We start from the raw sequence: 27,536 nt of genomic DNA, 5'->3' as shown, positions 1-27,536 counted from the left end.
GCCGCAGATTAGCACTGGCGCGCTGCGCTGGCGGGGAGGGGCCGGCGGCCAGACCTCAGACCCCTTCTTGGCTCAGCCCGCGTCCCAGGTCTGGGGCCTCGGAAGCCCTCCCTCCTGCACAAAATCCCTCTAGGCTCCCCAGGACCCCTAACGCCCTGAATTCTGCACTCTGCTTGTTCTCAAGCCTCTTCCTCCGCACTTTCCAGTTCTGGCCTTTTCTGCACAATTTGCCATCCCCTGAATGATTCTCACTTTGCAGCTTCTGTTCCCCATGCCTGGAATGCCATTCTGTCCCTTTCTCAAGACCGGTTCCAGAGTCACCTCTTATGGAAAGATAAGAATCAAATACCCTGTGAATGCTAACTCTGTGCTGGGCACTTTGCCTTCTTCCTGACCTCACAACGACCGTGAGATGTAAATTATTAGCCCCTTTACCCAGCTGAGGAAGCTGAGGCTCGGAAAGGTTGAGCCTTGCCCATGGTCACACGTCAGGAACCCAGTGCAGCTGAGATGCAAACTCAGATCCATTTTCACGCCTCCTCTGTCGGAAAAGGTCTCTCTGCTTCCTGTGTCTCCCGAGCAGGTAGTTCTTCTTTAGGGGGAGGGTGGAAGGACATGGGCACTGCTCCTACAGCGCCAGGACACCTTCAATCAGCCCTGACCTGCCCCTCTTAGGTATGCCATCGACCGCGACTCAGATTTGGACCAGATCTTTGATATCGATGCGGACACGGGTGCCATCGTCACCGGCAAGGGACTGGACCGAGAGACGGCCGGCTGGCACAACATCACAGTGCTGGCTATGGAGGCGGGTGAGCCAGGGGGCGGGGCGAATACGGAAGGGAGGGGCGATGGCCAAAGGGTGGGGCTATGGGCGGGGCAAAGCCCAGGGAGGAGGGGCCAAAGGCTGGGAGGAGGGCAAAAAGAAACTGGGCAGAGCTGAGGTGGGGGCGTGGTCGGCAAAGGCTGACCCACAGGAACACAGATGTGGGAAGGATCCCGAGCCCAGAAGGCCGGGCCCAGTCTTGAGTTTGGCTTTCTTCCTAAAGCTTGTATTGAGCACCTACTATACACCAGTCCTTTTTATAGAGGTTGGAGATAGAGCCCCTAACAAGGTTTAAAAAAAACTGTCTCCATGGGCTAGAGCCAGACCCTCAGGAAACTTCAAGAAAGGGTGTTCGCATGTCAGCTAAGTGCTAACAAGAAACTGGAAAAAAAGAAAGCAGAGAAAAGGGATTGGGAGGGAATTGTTTCTCTTAGGGTAGGCTTCTCTGCAAAGGAGACTTGTCAAAAGAGAGCTTGATAAAGTGAGGGAGTCATGCTGCCATTGGAGGGAAGAGAGTTCCAAGGAGAGGGGACAGCCAGTGCAAAGGCCCTGAGGTCATAGTTGGAGAAATAGCAAGGAGGCCAGTGTGGTTGGCGAGGAGCAGAGTGTCTACCCTGCAGTGGGTCTTTGGACTTGACTCCAAATGAGACGGGAGTCACTGAGGGGTTTGAGCAGAGGAGGGAGGTTGCCTGACATGATACCTACAGCTGCTGCATTGAAAATAGGTTGTTTGGGGGCTGCAGGGGCGGGGGAGAGGGGAAGGAGCAGGGGCTTAATTAGAATTTACATGCAACAGGGCCCTGAAGATGAGATAGTGGCCTGGCCCAGGGTGATAGCCATGGAAATGGTCAGAAGTGGTAACTTTTGGAGGCAGGCTGAAAATAGAGCCCCCTGGACCTGCTGATGGGCTGAGATGGAGGAAAGAGATGGAGGGGTCAAGAATGACTCCAAGGTGATTGGGCTGTGTCGAAGACAGTGTGTGTGTGCATGCGTGCTCGCATGTCACAGGCAGTTTGGTGCAGCTGGAGAGGCGTGTGAGCTGAGAAAGAAAGAGGCCCTGGGACATGGAGTCTAGACAAGTCAGGCCACGGAGGTGAGGGGCTAAGAGCATGGGGGTTCACGGCACGCCAGGAATGGGGAAAGGGCAGTTCAGCAGGCCTCCTCCTCAACCAGAGCAACACTGCCAGAGCCCATGCTAGACCAGCTCCGCGAGCTCCCCTCCCTGTCAGCTCTCCAGGTCTCAGCAGCCAGCAGAGCCTCCAGTAACCGATGGTGACATCAGGAATACTCAGAGGCTCAGCCTTGGTGGAAGTGGGCGCCATTCAGACTCCCCTCTGCCGAGCTGGGCCCCAAGGCCCTCCTGTGCCTTCGAGCCCTCCTGGCGGCTCTCCTCCCCCGCCTTCCCTGGCCGGTGCCTCCCACTTCCCTATCCCCACCAGCCCATTCCAGCCGAGGAAGTCCCTAGGCTGAAGTTCCCTTCGTTTCTTTCAACTTCGGTTTAAAAGGAAATACAAAGCTGGCTCAAACCTCAGTGCCTGCTGCTCCCGAGCCTTTGAATCCACTTCTCCACCGCATGAAAGGGAGATAACAAAGGTGGCTGGAGAAGAAGTGGCTGCTGGACTGGTGGGCAGACAGCTCCCCATCCTCACCTCCCTGAACCTGCTTCCTGAGCAGCCAGGGGGCCTGGCCGGGCTGCTGGGCAGAGACACCCCCTCTCCCTGCCCACAGAGCATCTCCCCACCAGCTGTCACACCACCTGACGGCCCACCCCTGGCCGGTCCCTTCTTGGGTTAAGCGTTGTGCTTCTGCCCTGTGAATTTCTTCCAGAAAGCAGCTAGAGAAGCATAGAGAATCTCTAATGCTACCATTTCACAGAGAGAGTGTGTCAGGGGCCTCTTCCCAGCAGAGATTTTTTTACAGTGTTTACCTAATAGATACTGAGCTTGATCCTTTTTAGCACATACTTCTACTGAATCATGATCAGCACCCATTTTATTGATGGGAAAATCGAGCCTCAGACTATACAGAGCTTTGGCCAAGGATGTGCAGTGGCAGAGCCAGGATTTGGGGCCAGGTCTTCCTGGTTTCTTCCACAGCTTTGCTCCACAGCCTCCCTTTTCCTGGCACTCTGTTCTCTGGGCCCCACCCCTATTGCCCCCACACCATCCCAGTAACTGAGCATGGGGAAGGAAAGGACTGGGCTAGCGACCCCTCCCCTCGGAGCTGCAATTCACAACTCCTGCCCAAGTCTCACCGGGGATATTGATCGATGATAAAATGAGTGGTTCCCACTTCACGGTGCTGGTGGGGGGATTAAATAGGATAGAAAGAACGTAGCCTAGTACTTAGTGCTCAGTTAATGATAGCTATTGATCTGGACTCGGTGCACTTGCCTGAAGCACTCACTCTGTGCCAGGCGCTCTACAGTGCTGTGTTCACGGAAGCTCCCCACCTATCAGATGTCGATTCTGCCATTACCCCCAACGTATGGATGAGGAAACTAAGACTCAGGGAGGTGAAGTCATTTGTCCAAATTCCGGGCCCCAGCCAGTCTGACGGCATGGCCCGGCGTTCACCCAGCTGCCCCCGAGTCATATGTCTTCGGTGCCAGGCATGAAGCCAGGAGCGGCGCCAGCCATCCACCCACTCCAGCCTCTTGCCCTCTCCATGAGACGAGGACAAATTGTTATCCCCACTTTGCAGACTGGGAAGTAGAGGCTCAGGAAGGAACCGCGATGGCCCCAAAGTCACAAAGCCAGTCCCTGGGGGATGGGGGTGGGCAGGGCTCCCACAGCCAGGCCAGAGCCTCAGGGACAATGCCCTGGGGTCTCCCCACCACCGCCCGCCCCGCCCCCCCACACCGCGGTGCCCTTCTGCCAAAGCATCTATTCGGCTTCTCAGAAACAGGGGACCACGGCAGGGGGGCCAGTGGCGGGGTCAACAAACACGAGGTGACAAGAATCAGAGGGGAAATATTTACACACAGCAGCGGAGCCTTGTGAGCACCTCGGAGAACAGAACGAGAACGCGGCACTGAGGCACAGCCGCAGCCTGTCAGACCGGATTACCTCAAAGACTCCCCAGCCACTTAGTATGCGGGCTCCCCTCTCCCCCGAACTTCTGAGTCATCCATTCTGCCCATGCAGACGCTGCTTCCACTGACATTATCTTTAACGTTTTGTAATCATGAAATATTAATGACCGATATTGAATTTAAAGTACAATTTGTGTCTGAATCCTTCAGTGGAAAAAAGGGCAGTTGTAAAGGGACAGTCTTCAGAGAGACAGAGGGGTGGCGGGCGGGCTGGCGAAGCCGGCGCTGGGGTAGAGGGGGGTGGTGTGCCAGGGAGCTGCAGCTGGCCCCCTCTTCCAGGCCCCAAACTGGTCTGGAGGGGTTGTCTCTGGCTGGACAGCAAAGAGTTAACTAGATTAGCTAGAGCTTCCCCATCCGGGTCACCCCAGGCCAAGTCCCGATTTCACCAGCCGCTGATTTTTCCTTTCTATCACAGAGCAAGCTTTATGATTTAGACATGCATTTGTGTGTCGACTTTGTTGATCTCTCGTCTCCTGGGGAAAGGACCTTCCTTGAAGGCAGGGTCTCTTCCATATCTGTAGCATTCACACTGGGCCTGGCGCTTAGTAGGTGTGTACAAGTATTAGGGTGGCCAAAAGGGTCATTCGGGATTTTCCGTAACATCATATGGAAAATCCCAAACAACGCTTTTGACCAACCCAATATTTCCTGAATGGATGGTGAATGGTCTTGCCCACCCAGTTAGGAAGGCAGGGCAGCGTGATAAAGAAACACTGCTTCTAGTGGTCCGACCCCTAGCCGAGAGTATGGACAGTCATTTCCCCTCTTCTTGCCTTGGTTTCCTCACCTATGAAATGGCACCCTATTGGACAGCTATGAGGGTTACTGTTGACCATTAATCATGTGCGCTCAGTCGCTCAGTCGTGTCCGACTCTTTGCGACCCTATGGACTGTAGCCTGCCACGCTCTGTTCATGGGATTCTGCAGGCAAGAATACTGAAGGTGGTGCCACACCCTCCTCCAGGATTTCTTCCCGACGCAGGGATCGAGCCTGGCTCTCCTGTGTCTTCTGCATTGCAGGCAGATTCTTTACTCACTGGGCCACCTGAGAAGTTCATAACTATTCATCATAGTGGCTTCTATTTATTTGAAGCTCACAATATGCCAGATGTTGTGCTGAATACTTTATAGAAAGTGTCTGCTGGGGTCCTCTTCTCACCCACCGGGCCTGGGCACTGGAGTCTGGGGCTAGAGTCTTGGCCTCTGACCTCGGGAGGTCTGGCCCCGCTCTGGACAGCACAGGGTAGAGGGGATGAGGCAGTGAGCTCTCAGGAGGTGCAGCAGGGGAAGAAGGCAAGAAAGCTTTCCCAGAGAAGGGGACGTCTGAGTTGGGTCTCAAATGTTAAGGAGAGTCGGGTTGGGAGCTCCCAGCTTTCTGCTGCTCCCAGCAGAAAGACGTGTGCCAAGGCCTGGAGGTTTGGCCAGCAGGAAGACCACTGTCCATTCTAAGAAATAGAATGTGGCTAGAAGCTGGGCCAGAGGGTGGCTGGAGCAGGTGAGACGAGCTGAGCATGCAGAAGCTCACTGGGGGCCTCTACAAAAGGCCTTGGAAGTCCTGTGAGTAGCCGGACATCTCCTGGAGACGACAGGGAGCCAGAGCAGGTCTTCAAGCAGAAGAGGGAGATGGTCAGATGTGCAGTCCCCTGTGGCCACTTGGGTTCGTGGGGGAAGGGGGACAGGAGGGGGGCACCCTGGAGCGGGGAACAGATGGGAGGCTATCAGGAAGACTCGGCTGAGACATGTGCTGAGAGTGGAGGGCAGGGCGAGGGAAGGAGGGAGGAAGTGCTGGGGAGGCTGGGGAAGAGGCTTGGCACAGCCCTGCATGGAAGGGGTTGCTTCAGAAGGTAGTGAGCTCCCCATCACCAGAAGTGTGTAAATCAAGCCTGGGTTCCACTTGGACCAGGTAACTCCCAGGATCCTGAGCTGCCTAGGTACTTAATTAATCCCACCAGGAACAAAGATTTTCGTGAGGTCCATGTGGTCTTTGTAGGAAAGCCCAGAGTATTAGGACCAGCTCAGCCCTAGGAAGGAAAACTTCCTGCCACCCACCCCTGATTCCAGGGCCCCTATTTTACCCAGAAGTTCTCCCCTACCCTTTGGTGGATGAAACATCCCCAACTCAACAAGGTCAAACTTCCAATCTCCATGTGGAAGCCAAACAGATAATCAACAAGCAGAGAAGGCGCCCTAACCTCGTTCTCCCACTGGAGGTGAGTGGGGACCGGGCAGGGAGTGCAAGGCATCCCCCCCTGACAGCTCTGACACCCCTTCCCTGAAGCAGCCCCGCCTGCTCACCCAGTCCCCCGCATCGCCGTCCTGCCTGCTTGTCTTGGCCAGCTCGTAATTGGGATGATAAATCTTCCTGCCCAGCTGGCCAGCACTAATCAGAGCCTGGTGTTTGGATGCAATTTAATTCCCTTGGGAGGTGGTGGGGGCGGGGGGTGGGGGGCTGAGGGAACTGTGGAGCAGAGGGTCTGGGCTACCCTTGCACCACTGCTGGTGAGGGAGAAGGAGGTACCTTCCAGCAGCCCCCTACCTCTGTAGCCCCCTCCCTCTGCCCTCTCTCCACTTCTCACTCTCCTTCCCATGCCCACTCTTGCGTCCTCACTTCTGTCTCTCTCCCTGGCTTCTCTCTTTCTCTGTGACAACCAAGGAGAACCTCGGAGTCCAGCTCCATTTGTTTTAAGGATGGGAAAACCTTGGTGCAGGGAGAGAGGCAGGAACAGGTCGGACAGCTAGACTGCTCCCTCGGTGATGTGATTCAGGGACGGGCACGGCCCCCGCAGGATTTGTCCCTCCAGAGGCCTCGGTCTCTCCCTGCCACTCTGCAGCAGCCCAGCATGATTAGAGATGCCAGACAGTGAAACCCATTCATTTGACCAACCTTTATTAAGCACCTACTGTGTGCCAGGCAGAGAGGGGCTGGGGAGACAGCAGCAAACACAAGAGACCAAAAATCTGCTTGCTTTCTAATGGGGGAGATAGATGATGGGTGAGTTTAAGTAAGTAAAAATACAGACAGAGGATGAGACAGTTAGATAACATCACTGACTCAATGGACATGAGTTTGAGCAAACTTGGAGACAGTGAAGGACAGTGAAGCCTGGCAGGCTGCAGTCCATGGGGTCGCAAAGAGTCAAACAAAACTTAGCAACTGAACAACAACAACAACAAAAATACAGGGATGTTGGATAAACAGGACAGAGAGAGAGCAGTAAATGGGGTATCTGGTGGAATTGCAAGGAGCAAAGTGAAATAAAGTCATCAGGGGAAGTCTTGCTGAGAAGACATCTGGGTAAATACCTGAAGGAGGGTAAAGAGGAAACTTGGATCAGAGGAAAAAGGAGAGTGGGGCGAGGGACAAGGCCAGGGAGGAATATCACACAGGCCTTATGGGTATGTAGGTCTTGGACGTATAGTCTGATTGCCCAGGACTGAGGACAGTCAAGGAAAGCTTCCTGGAGGAGGCAGAGACATTTGGGGCCTCAAGGCAAGCTGGCCTCGGGCAGCTAAAGGTGGTCAGAAAGGCCATATCATTTGAAGGGTAGAAAGTCCCTGTTTTGAACCAGGCTCAGGTTCCATTGATTGTCCCCTGTGAAACTTTGGGCAAGTTCTTTACCTCTCTGAGCCAGTTTCCTCATCAAAAAATGGCAGTAATTCAAATCCATATCTCCCACAGGATGAAATGAGGCAGAACAAACCCTGGCCCGTGGCAGGTTCTCTATATGTGTTTGCTGGTGGCCTTCTGGGAGGCACACATTCCTAGGAGTTCCCTAACAGGGTCACCAGGCCAGGCCCTACACCCTCTGTATTTCCTGCTGGCCTCCAGCCTCTTAAGTTCAGTTTGGCCCAAACACTATATTAGGAACGGCCAGGGGATGGGGTCTTCCTTAGAAGGAATCCAGAGTTTTGCTATCTACAGACTCCCCTCCCACCCCAGGACCTTTGCACAGGCTGTTCCTACTGTCTGGAGAACTCTTTCTTCCCATCCCCTTCACCCGTTCACTTCCTAGTTGGATCTCAGCTTAAAGGTCCCCTGCTAAGTGCTAAGTACCTTCAGTCGTATCTGACTGTTTGCAACACTATGGACTTTAGCTCACCAGGCTCCTCTGTCCATGGGATTCTGCAGCCAAGAATACTGTAGTGGGTTGCCATGCCCTCCTCCAGGGGATCTTCCCAACCCAGGGATCGAACCCGTGTCTCTTACATCTCTTGCATTGGCAGGCAGGTTCTTTGCCACTGGCGCCACCGTCCCCTACTTCAGGGTAAACATCCCTCCCTGTGCCCCACCAGGGTAGGAGCTCCTGCCTCCTTCTCTCACAGTCCTGGATTTTTTTCCTCTCAACTCTTATCACAGTCTGGAATGCTGTCTGTCCCTGCCATAGACCAAGAGGCAGTGTTGGTCTTGTTCAGTATTGTGCCCTTGGTACAAAGGAGGCGCTCAAACTGTAGTAGTCAGCAAAAAACAGAAGTCTCAGTTTCAAATTGCCCAGTCCGGTCCCCCATCTGTTATACAAAAGGGACTCTGACACCCAGAGAATCTAAGGGGACTGCCAACACTGCACACTGGCTCTCCCGCCCAAGCCTGCTCTCTTCCCAAGGCACCCACAGAACGGCCCACGCTTCTCAGCCCCTTGGCCCCCCAGGGCTCCACCTGCCACCTCCCTGGATTAATGGTGAGCCAGCTCAGAAAGGAAGCACCCGGCCGAAGCACGTTTAATTTTAATTTAGGAATCGGTTAAGACTGCAGGCCTGCTCAGCTCTGGGCTGTCAATCAGCCTTCCTCAAGGCTGCATCAATTAGTTTAAAAATATTGAATGTAATTTTGCCTGACACAACATATTGCAGCTACTGCAAAATATAATTTATTTTAGAAGAAGAAATAATTAAACTAATTTGCATGTCAGTCAGCTGAACTGAGATGCCAGGGGAGGGTGAGTGGGACCCCTGGGGCATCCAGCCCTGGGAGAGGGCACCTACCACTGGGTGTAGGGTGAGGTCAGCCTGGGCCTCGGTCCGAGCAATAGCTGAATCTGGATGGACAAATATTCAGGCAGCAGAAGGGCCCACGGGCATTGCACCTGGACTAAGCACTGGACTGAGTATCCGGAGACCTAGGACCCAACGCCAGTTCTGCCACTGACTTTCCTGGGGCTTTGGACAAAGTCTTACCCCTTTCTGGGCCTCAGTTTCTCCATCTACAAAATAGGTTTAGGGCATTCTCTGGCGGTTCACTGGTTAGGACTCGGCACTTTTACTGTCCGGACATGAGTTCGATCCCCGGTCAGGGAACTAAGATCCTGCAAGTTGCACAGCACGGCCAAAAAATAAATTTTTTAATGGGTTTAATTAAGACCTCCTTTATGAGTTGTTTTGAAGATCCAATGAAAGATAAGAAATTTTGTTATAAATGGGAACTTTCTGCATGAAGAGGAAATTATTAATTGATGGATGTCATGTTTTATACCAGAAACATTTAAGGTGGTAAAATTATGCATTATTATCAATTATTACAAATGATGTTGTGACCCATAGGGGTTTGGAGGAAGCCAATCAGAGGCAAGATGTCCATTTGGACCTCCCCCAGCACCTGCCAGTCACCCCTGGAGTTTGCAAAGCTTGCTATGGAAACATATTATATAGACTCACCTGGAGCTAGTAAAAAAAAAAAAAAAAAAAACCATTAATGACCAAGTCTTGGGGCATCAGTTCATTTTAAAGCAGGATTAAAAAAAAAAATTTGTATTTATTTGGCTGCATCAGGTCTAAGCTGCGCTCACGGGAAGTCCGTTGCATCGTGCGGTCTTTCACTGTGGCTCATGGACTCTACAGTATGGTGCACAGCCTCTCTAGGGCGGGATGCACGGCCTCTCTAAGGCCGGTAGGCTTAGTTTCTCCACAGCATGTTGGATCTTAGTTCCCTGACCAGGGATTGAACCCACGTTCCCCACATTTCAAGGTGGACTCTTAACCACTGCACCACCAAGAAAGTCCCTTTAAGTGATTCTAATGAGCCAGGCCGGAGACTGTCATGATGCCAAGAGCATGAGGATGCTGCCTTAGGGTTGGCCCATGAGCTCTGGGGTCCCAGGTCAGCCGCCAGTTCAGGGGGTCTCTGAGATAAACTGTGTAGCAACTTTGGCGACACAGAAACACACCTCTTGGCTGCATTTTACACCTTAAATTTATACAGTGTTATAGGTCAATTAAAAGTGAAGTCACTCAGTCGTGTCCGACTCTTTGTGACCCCATGGACTGTAGCCTACCACGCTCCTCCTTCCATGGGATTTTCCAGGCAAGAGTACTGGACATCTCAGTAAATCGAGATAATTGAGATAGAATTACAGAAGAGATAGGAGAGGCCCAGGAGAACCCAGAGGAATGATACAATAATGGGTGTCTCACCAGCAGTGGACCCAAGCCTCCAGTCTGCCCACTGAGGATCTTATCCGACTCTGAGGACCCCTTCTGCATGGCCCCACAGGACCCTACCTCTGCCTCCAGCCCTGAACCACCCCCCACCTCCCGGTGCCCTCTCACTCCCTACCTTCTCTCTGCCTCAGTGGGGAGAGAGGTGCCTGTTCCTGGTGATGGACCTCACCCTCCCCTCCTCCTCTCCTCCTCTCCCCCCAAAGCACCCACCGGCTGGCTGTTCTCCGGCAAAGCGCTCTTAAAAATAACAGCTCACCCGGCATTCCCAGTCACGACTCCTATCTCTCGCCCCCGGAAAAGCCCCCCTAATCGCCGAAGCGGCAGATCTGGGTGAGCTGAGAAGATAAGGCGCCTTGGCTAAGGGGAGCTCCAGAGAGGAGTCGGGGTTTGAGTTAATTAAGGACGCCCCCCACCCCCAACCCTTCCTTTCCCTGACCTGGTGGCCACACCTGCCTCCCAATCTCCATTTCTGTGTTTATCGACACAGGAGCAGCTGCAGTCGGCATCCGCTGGGGCCCTTGAGTTCACAGAAAGGAGCAGTCGACCACCCCCTCTTCCCCCAATAAAACTCATGGGGTTCCTGGCTGCCTGTCCTTGATTGCAGTGTTGGCTGGAACATGTCAGTAATGAACTCATGGCTAAGATAGCCAAGGACACGGCACCCATGAGCACTCAGAGGTCTGAGGGTGTAAAGGGCCAATGTTCAGGGTGCTTCTCAGAAAGGACAGGAGGGGATGGGGTATCCCAGAGTCCTGAGTCACTGAATGTCACTGCTGAGAGGATCCTTCAAGGATGCCTGTTTATTTAACAAGTCCTTATGTAATATTTGCTGTGTGTTATATGTACAGTTTTAAGTGCTTTGCAGATATTGACTCAATCTGTCCGCCTAGCCAACCCATTCCTAACAGATCCATTTTGTCGTAGGTAAGAAAATCAAGGCACAGAGAGGTCAAGTGACCTGGCGTGGATCACACAGCTACTAAGTGGCACCACTGAGATTGGAACCACTCGGTTCCTGAGTCCTTGCTCTTAATCACTGTGCTCTGTTTTCCAGGTGTGGAAACTGATGTCAGAGAGGGAAAAGTCTTACCCAAGATCAAACACCGTGTCAGGGACAGAGCCATGCCTGAAATGCAAGCCTCTTTCTGAGTGTTTCCAAGCTTCACTCATTCACTCCGCAGATCTGTTAGAACCTAGCCTGTGCCACATGCTGCAATGCTGGGGACCCAGGAACTAACACAACGGAAGCCTTGACCTCCAAGACACCACAGATGGAGGGGTGGGGACTGCATGGTTTGGGAGGTGGACTCACCTCCAGTGGGCTTGTCTTGCCCTCTCAGGATCGAGTCTTAATAGAACAAAGGTTTTGAGTTGCCAGCGGCCCGATTCTTTAAACTCTCCATTGTTTTCATTTCTCTTCTGCAATATGGGGATAGAAATTGTACCAAACTACCGGATTTCTGCAAGGAGACCTGACGTGATGGGTGTGGATGCTCCAGGAGCATTCTGTGCATGCTGAGGTGGAGGGGTGGAGTGGCAGTGTTGACTGTAGTGTGGTTGGAGATGGGAGTGGGGGTGGGGGTGCTGTGGTAGTGATGTGGGTGATGAAGGCGGGGTCATGGTGTAACAGAGATGGTGGATAAGTGAATGCCTGGCGAGGACGGTGGTGGTGATATTGGCGACTGTGGTGTCGGGGGGTGCTGGGGTTGGAAAGGGCGGTGAGTGATGAGTGTTAGTGATGGTGGAGATGAGGGAGGCGGTACTCGTGGGTTCGACGCTGGTGATCATTCTCATGCTGATGGAGATGGTGACAGAGGAGCTGGGGTGGCATGGGTGATGGTGAGAGCGGGGAGGATGGCGTGGTGGCACTGATAGTTATGCTGGTGGAGGTGGCAGTGCTGCTGGTGATGGTGACGGCAGTAGTAGTGACGGTGGAGAGGGTGATGGCGTTGGTGACGGGGCGGGACTGCTGATTATAGCAACATAATGGTGATGGTTACAGTGATAATCGAATGGTGGCGATGATGATGACGACACAGATCTGCTGATGCTGACCCATGTAGCCCGATGTCCAGCTTGATCAACACACAGATCTCTTGATGCGACCCCACTGCCTAATGTTCTAGCAGGAGATGGGGGCTGCCTAGATCTCACACTTGAAGCCTCCCACCCTGCTGCTGTGCTCTTGTTACAGACAATCATGCCCAGCTATCCCGGGCATCCCTAAGGATCCGCATCCTGGATGTGAACGACAATCCCCCAGAGCTGGCCACACCCTACGAGGCAGCCGTGTGTGAGGATGCCAAGCCAGGCCAGGTACCACTGAGGGGCTGGGGGCTGGGGTGGCTACCAAGTCGGTTGCTGGGGCAACCTCTGTTCAGGCCCAGCGTGGGCTCGGCCTCACCTCAGTCCCCTGCCCCCTCCTCACCCTTCAGCTCATCCAGACCATCAGCGTGGTGGACAGAGACGAGCCACAGAGTGGGCATCGCTTCTATTTCCGCCTGGTGCCGGAAGCTCCCAGCAACCCCCATTTCTCCTTGCTCGACATCCAAGGTGAGTGACCTCTGAAGGACCACCAAATCCTAGGACTCGTGGAGGGAGGAGCCTAGCCTCCCCGTCCCCTTCCCATGTTATGGAGGCCCCTAGAGGGCCAGTAATGGGTCCAAGATCACACACAACATCTGCGCCACGCTGGAGCCCTTACCAAGCCTGCTGGCCAGACTGAAGAACAAGCAAGAGCTGGGTTGGTGGAGTGGAGGGGCCAGCTCCAGGGTAACAGGGGTAGATAGAAAGACACAGAGAGGGAATACCTGAAGAGCGGGAGCGGCTCCAGGGTGAAAGGAGCCCCTGATCTAAGTGAAGGTTGGAATAAGCCACGGATCCCAGGTGGCTCAGACGGTAAAGAATCAGCCTGTAATACAGGAGACCTGGGTTCGATCTTGGGTCAGGAAGATCCCCTGGAGAAAGGAATGGCACCCCACTCCAATATTCCTGCCTGGAGAATCCAACGGACAGAGAAGCCCGGCGAGCTACAGTCCATGGGGTCACAAAGAGTCGGACACAACCGGGCAACTGACACACACCCACACACAACTCCCACCCTTTTGTTCTAAAAGTGCTTTATCCTTTGGGACTTCCCTGTTTGTCCAGTGGTTGACAATCCACCTTCCGATTAAGGGGGCGCAGGTTCTGCCCCTGTCAGATGTCCAAAACCCCACATGCCGAGGGTTAACTAAGCCCACGCGCTGCAACTACTGAGCCCGTGGGCCACAACTAGAAAAGCCTTGGCACTGCAGCGAGAGAAAGCCAACAGACAGCACAGCCGGCAGAAAAGTGCTTTAGCCCACTCACGTTTCTCTTTGCATCCTCAGGGCCACTTGGGAGGCAGCTTTTCTTACCCGTCCCCTCATTTTGCAGGTGATGAAACTGAGACTTTACGAGGACAAGGGACTCACTCAGGGTCATATAGAGAGTCAATGCGAGGCTGGGATTCAAACCCACATGTATCTCAGTTCCAATGTGCTTCCTTCTCCCTACCTTGCAAGCAAACTGCCCCACCCAGCCTGAGCTGATCCCATTTGTGAAACCCACCCCTGCAGGTTCACCTTCATCAAGAAGTTGAAGTCTGAATCTTTAAGGGGTAGACTGGGGGAGTGGGATCAACACCCTGGGAGTGAGGGACCTGAGTCTCAGTTCAATCTCAGTGCATGACTTCCTGTGCAACCCTGAGGTCTGCCTCAGTTTCACCATCTGTAAAATGGGACTGAAAATGCCTGCCAGGCAGCTAGGTGGCCCCAGTGAAATGTGGCCTACCGAAGTGTATTGTCAGTACCTAGAACATGGCATCTCCTTCATTCAGCAACTATTTCTTGAATATTTACTGAAAATATGTCTATATGCCAGGCACTGTTCTAGGTCCTAAAAATGCAGCAGCACATGAGACAAAATCCCTGCCTTCATGGAGTTTACATTATAAGGAGGGAAAATAGAAATTAAACAAACAAATAATATGATGGTGGTAAGTAGCCAGCAAGGAGAAATAATGCAATCGTCACAAGAGTTTGGACTTCTATTCAGTGCTGGACCCTCGGTGCCTGGCACATAGTAGGTATTCACATACACATGTTAGACAAAACAGGAGGAAATAAAGCAAGGTAAGAGTAGAAGCTGGGCTTCCCAGGTAGCGCTAGTGGTAAAGAACCTGCCTGCCAGTGCAGGAGACCCAGGTTCGATCTCTGGGTCTGGAAGACCCCCTGGAGGAGGGAATGGCAACCCACTCCAGTATTCTTGTCTGGAGAATCCCCATGGACAGAGGAGCCTGGCTGGCTATAGTCCACGGGGTCACCAAGAGTCAGACACGACTGAAGCCACTGAGCATAGCACAGCACAAGCGTAGAAGCTACTTTAATAAGGTGGCTTAGGAAGGCCTCTGGGAAGGAGTCGGTAGTGAGGAGGGATCTAAAGGAAGTCAGGGGTGAGCCAGGCAGATAACTGCACAAAGAATGATCCAAGTCCCAGAGACAGCAAGTGCAAAGGCCCTGAGGCAGGAACAGGCTTGCAATGTTCAAGACCTTCATAGTTGGGGTGAGTGAGTGACAGGACTGGAGGACATGTAGTCAGAGAGGCACTGAGGTCAGATGATGTGAGTTCCTTCTGAACCTGGAACGGGTCTGGGTTCACTCCCCCCGACCCAACCCAAGACTTTGACATCCCTTCCCTCAGTGCCTCAAGTGACCTCTGAAGCCAGACCCATGTGTATTTCCAGGAGTCCTAAATGGATTTAACAACCAGTGCAGCTCAGATAACCAGTCAGGACACTGATCATAAACCTGGAGTAGGACCCTGGGGCCTCTGCGGAGCCAGGCTTTAACCCATCAACGACTTGATTGTATTAAAGTGGGGGTGTGCTGGTGGCTCAGCAGTAAAGAATCTGCCCGCCAAGGTAGGAGACAGGGGTTTGATCTGTGGTCCAGAAGGATCCCACATGCCGTGGAACAAGTGGGTCCAGGCACCACAGCTATCGAGCCTGCATTCTGGAGCCCAGGAACCGCAGCTGCTGCGGCCGTGAGCGGCGACTGCTGAAGCCCTGGTGCTTGTGCTCCGCGATAAGACAAGCCGCTGCAGTGAGAAGCCTGAGCAGGCACCGCCAAGATAAATAAATAGTTTTTTAAAAAAAGAAAAGTTGGGGGTGTGCTTGAGGGAGAGGCCGAGGCAACAGGGCAGGAATCGGGGGACTCAGAGTCACGGCTATTTAAACCTTTCAGAAGTAGTTCGATATTTTAACACTTTCACCACCAGTACTGCCCTGCCTGCTCATCATTGCTGTGGAATCCTGAGCTGGGCATAGGAGACACAAGGAGCCCTGGCTTGACCCCTTGACCTTGCCAGGTTCACAGATCTTTCCAACCCAAGGGGCTTGAGGTTATGCCCCAACTACCCCTCTGTGATCCGGGGGTCGGAGGCTGGGTTGGCCGCCAGGGTCTCATCCCGTGTGACCCCCTGGTCCGAGCAGCATGCTGAGGTCAACATAGGCAGGCGAGGGCTCCTCCTTCCGGCCCCCCAGCTCCTCCCCACAGTGTGCCAAGCCCCCTCCTCCTCACCGTATAAATATCCCAGTTGACAAACGGCTACCCCAACCCATCTGTTTCTTTGTACAAATTTGTAGCCAGTTTGGAAACGTGATTTATAAATATTGCTTTTGCAGCCAGGGATTGACACTGATGTATGTCAGGCCAGATGGATGGATGCAGTGCTGGGCGCAGATCCCGCCTAGAAGGGTGGGGTCGGGGTCTGGGGTGGCCAACGGCTTCCCCAGATGAAGCCAGCTGCTGCCAGGAGAGGAGTGAAGAGGGATGGGCACGAGGCTCAGGGATTTCCTCCTATGGAATGAAACGGTAGCAGGGACCAGAGCTCCAGAAACATATGGCTCCCGTGGTCAAAGACAGCAGCCCTGAGAAACAAATATCCCCTTTCTCCTCCTCTGTTCTTACTTGGGGATTTGAGGCTGAGCCAGAGCCAGCCAGTCATTTTTCAAATCTGTCTACTTCTCAGGGCCTCCACAACCACTATTATTTCACATCTAAAACGTACAACAGCTTCCTAACTGGTCTTCTGCACCCACAGTTGTGTTCTAGATTAGAGGCACCCTTGCTTAGAAGGTGGGCTCTGAGAAGGCAGGGCCTATGTCTGTCTCGTTCACTGCCCTTTCCTCATGGGCTAGACTAATCCTGACCTCTTGTTGTTGTTTAGTTGCTAAGTCGTGTCCAGCTCTTGCAACCCCATGGACTGTAGTCCACCAGGCTCCTCTGTCCATGGGGTTTCCTAGGCAAGAATACTGGAATGGGTTGCCATTTCCTTCTCCAGGAGATCTCCCCATCCCAAGGGTCAAACCAGCATCTCCTGCATTGGCAGGCAGATTCTTTACCACTGAGCCACCAGGAAAGGCTTATCCTGACCTAAAGAGGGTGTTTAATTCTTATTTGCTGTTGAATGGAGGGATGATATGTCACTAGGTTGCTTCTTTGCCCACCAATCAGTGGCTTCCTATTGCCTTTAAGAAAATAATGAAATTCCTTACCATGGCCTCTAAGATTTTCTATAATGAGCTTCTGCCTCCCTCTCCAGCCTCTTCTTGACTTGCTTTAATCATCACCCAATCCCTCCAGCCACAAAAGATTGCTCTCAGCTCCTCGAGTTCCTATGCCTCTTCCAACCACAGGACTTTTCTATGGGCTATTCCCTCTCCTAGAACTCATTGTTCAGGGTTCAGCAATAATATAATGTCTTCACCCAAAGAGTTCTCCCTGACCTCCCAGACTGGGTCAGATCTTCTGGTAAATGCTCTTCCTATACTTTTCCTTCTTAGCACTCCTCATGGTTTGCAATTGTAGACTAAACTGTGGGTTTATTTGATTAACATTTGTCTCTCACATTATCACGTTAAGACCAGATCCAAGACTGTGGTTAATTTAAATCTTCATTGTTTCCCTCCTATGACTAGCATGGTGCCAAGCACACAGTAGGTACTCAATAAAGATTTATTGGATGCATGGATGGAAGGATAGATGAATGGATGGTTGAAGGATAGATGGATGGATGGATGGAGGATGGGTGGACAGATGAATGGAAGACAGATAGTTGGATGGATGGATTGATGATAAGATGGGTGGATGGAAAAGATAGCTATGCCACCAATTAACAGAGTAAATTTAGACAAATCCCTTCTCTCTGAACCTCAACTTGCACGTATTTAAAATGGGAATAATGTTACAACTCTTGATGTTTGTGAGGATTAAGCATTTCCACCCAGTCCTTGATGTGTTAAAGAATACGCAGTCAGTGCAAAGGAGTCCCATCCTTTCACCCCTCATCTTGCTCTTCAGCCTTTCATCCTCAGGGGAAGGCAGATGTTGTCACAGCTGGCTTGACTGCCCTTTGACAGGAGGCTGGAGTTCAAGCCAGAGCTTGAGGAGCTGACCCAGAACCACCAGCTACCCCTAAAAGATGTGGCTCATTCAGGCATCATTCTTTCAGGCTGGCTCACTGCCAGGGAAGAGACAGGCACACGCTACCTTAACGCAGCATGACAAGTGCTATAACAGAAGTGTGCGTGGCACCTGCATAGTCAGAGCAGGGTGGGGGAAACCATAAATCCTTCCTTCCCAGAGAAGCGGAGAAAGGAGGCCACAGAAAGGAGGTGACATTTAGCTGGAGCATGACGGATGAGGAATTTGCGCAGGCAAGAAGGTGGAGAGGGCGTTCCAGCTAGCGGGAACTTGGTGAATTAAGTCAGGGCAACCTCAACAGAGAGCGGGCGTGGGGTACGGTGTGTGGGGGTTGGGGCAAGAAAAAATTTACAACCAGCCTTCATGGAGAGTTTCTGCTTTGCAGGAGCTATTCTGCGGGGCATGGGTGAACTACACCATTTCATCCTCACACCTGCGAGATGCTGTTTTCCTCCATTTCAGATGAGGAAACCGAGGTCCCGAGAAGCTAAATGAGTTTCCCTAACTAGTACATGACCGACTCAGCCTTAGTTATCAACATTTTAATGAAAACTTTCCAATATGTATAAAAGTAGAAAGGATCACACAGCGAGCTCCTGTGTGGCCATCACATGAGCTTCAACCCATGGCCAGTCTTGTTTCAGTCGGACCTCCAGGGTACTTCACAAATGTGCCCAAGACCACAAGTCGGCCCTTCCGAGGGCTCTTGGTTCCTGCTTTATGTCCGTGATGGGAAAGGCCAGGACAGGAACACCAAATGGGGGCCAGGGAAGGGGCTGAGTTAACTGGGGACACAAAGCTGGGTAAGGGGCCCAGGCTGCCAAAATCTGAGGTCAGAGAGACCTACCTGAAGCCTGTGAACAGAGAGAAGGACTCAGGAAGGAAGCCTGAGCCCCTCGCAGGAAGTGAGGCCCCCATTGTGGGGCTGGCTGTCAAGGGTGGGGGCAACAGCCAGCAGCCAGGTGGGCTCTGAGTACTTCCACCAAAATGATGCGGGGCCGGGGTGGGGGCAGTCCGTGATAGCCTGGCCCACACAGGGGAGGGGTGGAGGAGTCAGGAGGCCAGGGGAAGTGGGCACGTCTACACATCCTCCACCCGCCCCCGAGTCCTGGCGGGCACTCCAGGCGCCAGCCTGCAGCAGTGTGATGAGTATGACTCATGTGTTCACGGTCTCCTCTGGCCGCCTGCATCCGAAGGAAAGAGACGGGTGAGGAGACCTCGGTGCCCTGGGGCATCCTTTTCAGGCCCCAAAGGCTATGTCCCAAGCTCTCCAGGCTCAGCTCTTAAAGAGACCCCTGACAGCAAGCTCCCTCAGCCAAAGGCAGGTGCCAGTCGGAGTTCCTAGTCTTCTCTGATGACCCAGAAGTTGTCAGAGCTCAGAAAGCCGCAACCCCAAGACCACAGGACCCCAGGGTCAGGATGCATTTGACAGCTGGGGTAGAATCTGGAACAACAACAAGAAGAGGCTGTTGAGACACATGGCAAAAAAAAAAGTTGACATAGCCAGGGGCAGGACCTTGGCCCAGCTGGGGACAGAATCTTGGAATAACTGGGGATAGGACCTTGGCCCAGCTGGGGACAGAATCCTGAAATAGCTGAAAGCAAAACTTTGAGACAGCTGGGAAGAGAAACTTAGAACAGCTAAGGACAGAAGTGAAGGCTCGAGGGCTGGGGACAGGACCTTCAGGCAGCTGGGGGGCAGAATTGGGGGGAGATCAGGTCCGCTGGGAGGCGGTAGCTGGGGGCAGAGTGAGGCAGATCCCAAAGTGGACTCAGGAGGGGCTGGGACAGGCACGGCTGACCCCAAGTCACTCGCCCCTCCCTTTCTCCGGAGCAGACAACACAGCCGCGGTGCACACGCAGCACATGGGCTTCAACCGGCAGGAGCAGGACGTGTTCTTCCTGCCCATCCTGGTGGTGGACAGCGGGCCGCCCACGCTGAGCAGCACGGGGACACTGACCATCCGCATCTGCGGCTGCGACAGCTCGGGCGCCATCCAGTCCTGCAACACCACGGCCTTCGTCATGGCCGCCTCCCTCAGCCCCGGCGCCCTCATCGCCCTCCTGGTCTGTGTCCTCATCCTGGTCGGTGAGTCCGCCTGATTGGGACCCGTCCTCGGACCCTGGATTTCCTTCCCCAGCGGCCCCCGTGGGGGTCTGACTTTCCTGTGCGCACAAGGAAGGGCTGGCTTGATGGAGCTCCAAGTTCTTCCCAAGATCCCCAGGCTGGGAAGCCTGACGTGGTACTCAGAGCCTTCACAACAGGCGGAGAGCTTCTTTGGTTCTCTAGTTTGCAGGGTGTCCATCTGGCAGGTTTGGGATTTGATTTTATCATGATTGGGCCCCTCCTGCCATCTCACTGCAGCTTCTCCTTTGTCTTTGGATTTTTTCAGTGGGTTTCAGCATCCTCTAGTCGATGGTTGTTCAATAGCTAGCTGCGATTTTGGCGCTCTCACAGGAGATGGGGGCGTGTCTTTCTACTCTTCCATCTTGAACCAACTGCCTGAGCTCCAAGCTCTAAGCTGCAGCTCTTATAAGAAATCTCCTAAGTACCCAGCAGCTGCTTTGCCAGCTTCAGAAGGGGTCAGCACCCAGTGGAGACTAAGTTCAGCTGGCTCTACATGGCCCGAAGTCTCCCCTAATTTTTAAAAGCCAAGCCTGTGTTTTAAAGTTCTCTCGTGTCTATCGTCCTATTTTATTCTCTATGTAGGACTTTTAGTAAAAAGGGCTCTTGTGAACCTTACAACCATGCAGCCAGAGTATCAACCCCATTTTTCAGATGACAAAACTGAGGCCTGGAGAGGTTAAGTGGCTTGCCGAAGGGGACCCAACTAGTCTTCTAACTCGGTCTTCCTTGAAATCAGGTCTTTTCAGCCTAGGTTTTCTGTTCCTTTAAGTACCCCACCTGCTGGGAAATCTGGGTTTCCCTGATGGCTCAGAAGGTAAAGAATCCGCCTGCAATGAAGGAGACCAGGTTGGATCCCTAGCTCAGGAAACTCCCCTGGAGAAGGAAATGGCTACTCACTCCAGTATTCTTGCCTGGAGAATCCCATGGACAGAGGAACCTGGCAGGCTGCTGTCCACAGGATCGCAAAGAGTCAGACATGACTGAGCAACTAATAATTTCACTTTTTTCACTGCTAGGAATTTTAACTGGGGGCAAAATCTTGGGGCAGCTGGGGTAAAATCTTAAGGTATTCAGGGAGGGGGCAAAATCTACTCTGGTATCCATTGCACCAGCAGCCGCTTGAACCCCCAAAGTGTCCCCAAGGAAGAGGTCCAGTTTCAGGAGCTCAACTGGACCCAGTGGCCACAGTGCTGCCTCTCGCTGTCGAAGAAGGGCTTCACCTCAGCCCTGACCTCTGGACTTCACAGAACAGCCAAAGCTGGAGGCGCTCAAGGAAGGGCCAGATGGCAGATCCCAGGTTTGCTTGGTTCCCTGGGAGATTCAGCTGCCTCCTATGCCTCGCCACCCACCCCCGGGACCTGCAGAGGCCCTGGGCAGGCCCCTCCTAGCTAGGAGGCTCCCCACCACCTCTCTCTCTCCCCTCCTTAGCCCATGGCTCAGAAACCTTTTTCCAGAGAGTGCACTTTACAGCGGTTTCATTTTCCGAGGCAGTGCAAACAAATTTCTGCCTAATTGCCCACAAACGAAGAAAGTGCACATCAGTGCTGTAAAGGTGACGGGCGGAATCGCTGATCAGGCCTGGCGCATCTGTCGCCGGCCGCCTGCACTCCCCACCATCTGCTCTCACGGGCATCGCCCTCCGCAGCTCCAGCCTCCAGCTCCGGAAGCCGTCCATCCATCTTTCCCACTTCTCTCCTGATGCCTTTCCTCCCTCCCGACCTGGCCCCGGGTTCCCCCCTCCTTCCCTGTCATGGGCCACCTTGTTAGGTCGTGAGCCAGCAGCCTGCCCCATGGCCCTCGCAGCTGGTTCTGGACCCTGGCCTAGCCCGAGCTGATTGGAGCAGCAAGAAAAATCCAGTGCCTGACATGATACCCAGTGCATCTCTGTCCATTCATTTACCCAGCCATCCATCTAATTCTCTGTTTGCTCATCAGTTCCCAATTTATCCATCCATGAGCCCCACCCCCATGTGCTCAATTATTATAGGCACTGGGATTCATCAGTAAATGAAAGAGGCAAAAAGCCTCAAGTCACTGGGAAGTTGGGGTTGCCATTGCTGAGGGGGAGAGACAGAGGGTGGGAAGGAGGAAATATTATTATTTTAAATTTCAACAGGTTAAGTTTGTGATTCTTCTGGTCACCCCCTGGGACTTGTTGGGGTGGAATCTGGATGGACAATCTAGGTTTCAAGGAAGAAGTCCAGGCTGGAGGCTGAAGTATGGGAGCTGTCAGCCTCTAATTGGAATTTAAAGCCACAAGGCAAGGAAAGCGCCAAGAAGGAGGATGTGGATAAAGGACCAAGGACTGAGTCCTGGGACATCTGATGTTAAGAAGTCAGAGAGGGGACTTCCTGCCCCTGGTGGTCCAGTGGTTGGGACTCTGCTTCCAAGGCAGGGGGTGCAAGTTCAATCACTGGTCAGGGAACTAGGATCCCACATACGGCATAGCCTCCCCCCCAAAAAAAATGTTTTCTAGATAAAAGAAGTCAGAGAGTAGAGAAGAAGAGAAACTTGCTTAGAAAGTTGAAGACAAGTTATCAGTGAGGTGGGAGGAGGAAGGGCATGCGGAGTCCTTTCTGACAGTTGAAGAAAGCCAAGAAGGACGATTCATTCATTCTCTCAACCTTGCAACACCCAGGTCTCCATCTAGTTCTTCATTCAGTCATTCATTCAACAAGCATAGTCCTCATGCTTACCGCGTGCCAGGCACCCCGCCAGAGGAACATGCCCCAGGTCCTCCAGGGCAGTTCAGAGTGTGGATTTGAGGTGAGACAAGACCAACATATGGCAGAGTCTGTGCTATGAAGGAGCCGTGGCTTTCAGACCTGAGCTGCCTGGGCATGACTTCGAAGCCTTATTGAAACAGACCCAGTAGATCTAGGGCACAACCTAAGAAAGTGCATTTCTAACAAGTTCCCAGGAGGTGCCAGTGCTGCTGATCCAGGGACCCAGGCAGGGCGATAGAGAGGAACCCTCACCAGGGAAGCTTGGAGGTAATGGTGCTGAACCCGGCCTGGAGCTCTCAGACGAGGGCTCCTGCAGGACATACCTGGATCTGAGACCCAAAGGGCTAACAGCGTGATCAGGGCCTCTGGAGTGGACAGAGAAGGACAAGGGTGAGAGAGAGGTCAGGGCCAAGGACATTTCATTCCCCCAAACCTTAGCTACCCTCTTTCTACCCACCAGCCCCCAGAGACCTCACGGGGATGTATCTTCACAGAGTTGAGGATGAAGACCTCAGAGGTTGGGTGCAGCCCTATAACACACATGAAATCTCTTAACACCAGCTCTCTGTCCCCACCCCCAGTGGTGGTGTAGCCTTGATTTGCACCCTTCCCAAGATGGGCAGCTCACTACCTCTCCAGATAGCCAGCTCTGTCCAGACTGTGAGAAAGGTATTTTTGCACAGAAATTTAGGAAACCTGCATGAGCTTTTAGGCTGAACCAGCTCTGCTGGGCATCAGGAGAAGGGTGGTTCCAGGGATCGCCCTGGGTGGGGCTGGGCTCTCACCGGCACCCACTTCTCTCTCCCCCGTAGTGCTGGTGCTGCTGATCCTCACCCTCAGGCGCCACCACAAGAGCCACCTGAGCTCGGACGAGGACGAGGACATGCGGGACAACGTCATCAAGTACAACGACGAGGGCGGCGGCGAGCAGGACACCGAGGCCTACGACATGTCGGCGCTGCGGAGCCTCTACGACTTCGGCGAGCTCAAGGGCGGCGGCGGCGGCGGCGACGGCGGCGGAGGTGGCGGCGGGGGCGAGGGTTCCGCAGGGAGCGCGGGGAGCCCCCCGCAGGCGCGCCTGCCCTCGGAGCGCCACTCGCTGCCGCAGGGGCCGCCGAGCCCGGAGCCGGACTTCTCGGTGTTCAGGGATTTCATCAGCCGCAAAGTGGCGCTGGCGGACGGGGACCCGTCGGTGCCGCCCTACGACGCCTTCCAGACCTACGCCTTCGAGGGCGCGGACTCGCCGGCCGCCTCGCTCAGCTCGCTGCACAGCGGCGGCTCGTCGGGCTCCGAGCAGGACTTCGCCTATCTCAGCGGCTGGGGGCCCCGCTTCCGGCCCCTGGCCGCCCTCTACGCCGGCCACCGCCCGGACGACGAGGCCCCGGCCTCCTAGCCCGCCCTCCCTGCCGCCCGGGGCCCGACTGCACCCCCAGGACAAAGCACGTCCGTCCCCTGCTTCACCCCCTTTCCCAAACCTCCCACCCTCCCAGGGCGGCCAGGAGTGGGGCCACGCGAGCGGACCCTCCGACGGCATCCCTCCCCGAGGGGGTGGGCAGCTTTCGCCCAGAGGTGCAGGAATTAGGATCAACATCAAGAAAACTGCCCCGAGAACGGGCACCGCTTGGCTCTGGGGGTTACATAGAGAGAGGGGTTGGGTGGGGCGTGGCTCCCTCCTGGCTTGGGAGAGAAGCCGGAGGGAGAATGCTGCCTAAGTGCCCTCCCTTCCCCAGGTATCCCCTCATCAGAGTTAAGAGGAAAGAAGGGCTGTTCATTTACTAAGCGCCTACTGTGTACTGGGACTGTGCAGAGAACGTCTTAGTCGTCATGGAAACTGCGAGGTGGAGCCCTGAAGGTAACAGATGGGGAAAGACCCCCCAGAGCAGTGGCTGGGACCTGTCCAAGGACACCTGGCCAGTGTGCCGTGGAGTCATGGCCCTTGCTGGCTACCTGGCCTTGGGCAGGTTACCTCCCTTCTCTGGGCCTCAGTTTCCTCCTTTGTCAAACGAGGCAAATTAGCAGAACCTACCTCGAGAGCCCTGAGGATAAAAAGGTTTCGTATGTGTCAAGTGGTTAGGACAGTGCCTAGCACATAGTAGGTGTTCAATAAATGTTAGCCTTTGATACTATTATTCTTTTTGTCGTTCTTAGAAGCCAGGCATGTCTGTCTCCCAGGCTGAGCTCTCTCCCCACTTTCTCTATATTTCTAAGGAAAGAGAAAAGGTGCTCCTGCTCTGAATGGAGGATGGGGGGATATGGGGACATTCCCAGAGACTGGCACTTCAGGCGACACTGGGATAGGACACTGGCCAGGGGGGCCAAGAGAGGGCACAGCAGGTAGCTCCAGGACTTAGGCCAATGGGAGGGCTGCTGGGAGATGGAGGAGTTGAAAGCCACTGCATGTGATGAGGCCCCTATTTTATTTTAGTTTTACCTTTTGACCGCACTGCACAGCGTGTGGGATCTTAGTTCCCTGACAAGGGATCAAACCCACTTCCTTTCAATCAGCAGCATGGAGTCTTAACCCACTAAAGTGTCAGGGAGGTCCCTGAGGACCTTATTTATTTGGTCTGGGACCCTGCAGTTTCCCCGGCCATGGACCCCAAGGTAAGGACCCCAGGGCTAAGTCATCTCTAAGAGCCTCCAGTTCTAAAACCATTTGATTATAAGATACAGGCAATGTGGCCTCACACCCTTGTCCCCAAGTGATTCACTCGTTCCGCATTGATTGGCTATGAATTCCATCTCCTACTAGGTGGGCATCCTTCATCAAGGTCCTCAACTGCTGAAGCCTCAGTTTCCTCATCTGTAAAATGAGGCTAATGACAGTCCCTTCCTTAGAGGATTGTTAAGAGTCTTAAAGGAAATGATGAATGTTAAGTTCTGATCTCCGTGCCTTCCTGCCACACTGAAAGCGCTCGATAAATGCTCACTTGCCTTTTTCTTTTACTCTCCCAGGGAGCATTCATTCATTCCCTCCACATTTGCCAAGGTCCACTGTGACAGATCCAGAGATAGTCATTCTGTCCTGAGTGCCCTACCTATATTATTTCATCTAAGTTAGATCCTGTCAGCCTAGATCACAGATGAGAAAACTGAGGCTCAGAGAGTAGTAACCCATGCCATTAATACACAGAGCATAAGTGGTTCCTTCCTTCCAGTAACTTCCAACTTGGGGTGGGGGTCGGGGTGCAGGGGGCCAGAAGCAGCCAGTAACAATGCATTGGATAAGCGTTGTAGCAGAATTAACAGAAAAAAGTTGCTGGAAACACTGAAGAAAGATTGAATAGTTCCCAGGGGAGGTGACTCCAACTGGATCTTGAAGAATGAATCTGAGATATATGAGATAGCCGAGCAAGCAAGAGCATTCCAGGCAGAGAGGAGAAGAGCATCCTCAAAGACTAGGGGTGGGGGAGTGGCAGGAAGCATGAGGCAGCTTCAGGAGTGGTGTGTGGTCCCCAGGGCTGGACCACCAGGTGGGGGAACAGTGAGATGTGAGCGGGGAAGGCTGGTTAGAGACCAGCTGGGAAGAGACCTTGAAGGCCAAGCTAAGAAACTATGCTTTCGTCAACTTGACCATGTCTCCTGAAGTCCACTGAGGGATGTGGGGCATTGGGACTCTCATCCATGTAGGAGCCCTGGTAACTTGCATACCACCGAGGAGACGTGATCCTCTCCCTCACCCAATTGTGTGCCCAGTTCTCACATACAGAATCCCAACAGTTCTCAGGTTGGTATTGCCATCACCATTGTAGAGAGGATAACTGAGATCCAGATTCAGAGAAGTAAAGTGACCGGCTCAAGTTCACCCAGCTGGCGGGGACAGAGCTGAAACAGCTCAAGACCTCTGATTTCAAGACTCTTTTCCTTCCACATGTGCTCCTTGCATTGACAGACTCTGTCCCTGCCGAGAAGATTATAGACAGGTTGCACGTCCAGAGGGACAGAGTCACAAAGACCCTTGAATATTTGAATATTTTGTTCAAACCGCATATGTGGAGAATGATTTCTTGAGGTCACACAGAGTTAAAGAGCTTACCAGAAATAAAAAATGCTATTCATCCAGATTCACCTTCTGAGCCTCTGGCTCTTCTGTTTTCCAGCTGTGTGACTTTGGACAAGTGTATTACCCTCTCTGTGCCCCTATTTTCTTCTCCATAAAGTGCACACACTGGAACACCTACTCCATAGGAATGCAGTGAGGATAAAATACAGAAATAACCCCTGGCACTGAGCAGTTCCCACCCGCCAGGCACTACTCAAAGCCCTTCATGTGAATGGCCTCTTCCAATCCTTCATCAGCCTAGCGAAGTAGCCCTCATTTTATTGGTCAGAGAATGGGACACAGAGAGGCTAAATAACTTGCCCAAGATCAAACAGCTAAGAAGTGGAGATGCCAAGATTTAACAGGGCACTCTGACCCCTGGGACTTACACCATCTGCAGCACGTACAGTGGGTGCCTGACCCACAGGAAGCCTTGGACACATGGTCTGGATGTATCTGATGTCACCGCCTTGCCGTGGGAGAGCTTTTCCTCGGCTCACTGCCACATTCTACAGCCTGTAGGAGTCCTCAAGCCTCCCTGTGATTTCTGCTAATCTGAGGAGTGGGGCTGGAGGGCTAGGGAATGCCCCCTCAATCCCCTCTGCTTCCAGCTCCTGCACCCTCACCAGCCTACTCCACTGAGCTCTGAGCCAACCCAGGAGTGAAATATGTGAGCCCAGACCCTCCTCTGGGTTCCACAAGGTGCCCATCACGTCATGTATTTTGTGAGCTTTGTACCCTTCTCTGATCTTCTGGGGTCACACACAAGGGTCTGGTGGCCGA

General features: G+C 53.3%; 1 protein-coding gene across 1 annotated transcript in view; it reads left to right on the top strand.

Moving 5' to 3' along the window:
• CDH22 (cadherin 22) overlaps nt 1-24,838 on the top strand; it is an 83,831-nt gene extending 58,993 nt beyond the window's left edge. The window contains exons 7-11 of the mRNA XM_027977267.3: nt 676-812; nt 12,547-12,668; nt 12,788-12,905; nt 19,695-19,946; nt 23,524-24,838. Coding sequence (XP_027833068.1) covers nt 676-812; nt 12,547-12,668; nt 12,788-12,905; nt 19,695-19,946; nt 23,524-24,104 — 1,210 coding nt within the window. The 3' untranslated portion in view covers nt 24,105-24,838. The remainder of the gene's footprint in view (nt 1-675; nt 813-12,546; nt 12,669-12,787; nt 12,906-19,694; nt 19,947-23,523) is intronic.
• Nucleotides 24,839-27,536: the final 2,698 nt, after the last annotated feature.

The sequence above is a fragment of the Ovis aries genome, chromosome 13, assembly GCF_016772045.2.
Source record: "Ovis aries strain OAR_USU_Benz2616 breed Rambouillet chromosome 13, ARS-UI_Ramb_v3.0, whole genome shotgun sequence".
In the NCBI taxonomy this organism is placed as follows: domain Eukaryota; kingdom Metazoa; phylum Chordata; class Mammalia; order Artiodactyla; family Bovidae; genus Ovis; species Ovis aries.
Note: the sequence above shows the minus strand (reverse complement) of the source record. Positions and strands in the feature narration are given on the sequence as shown.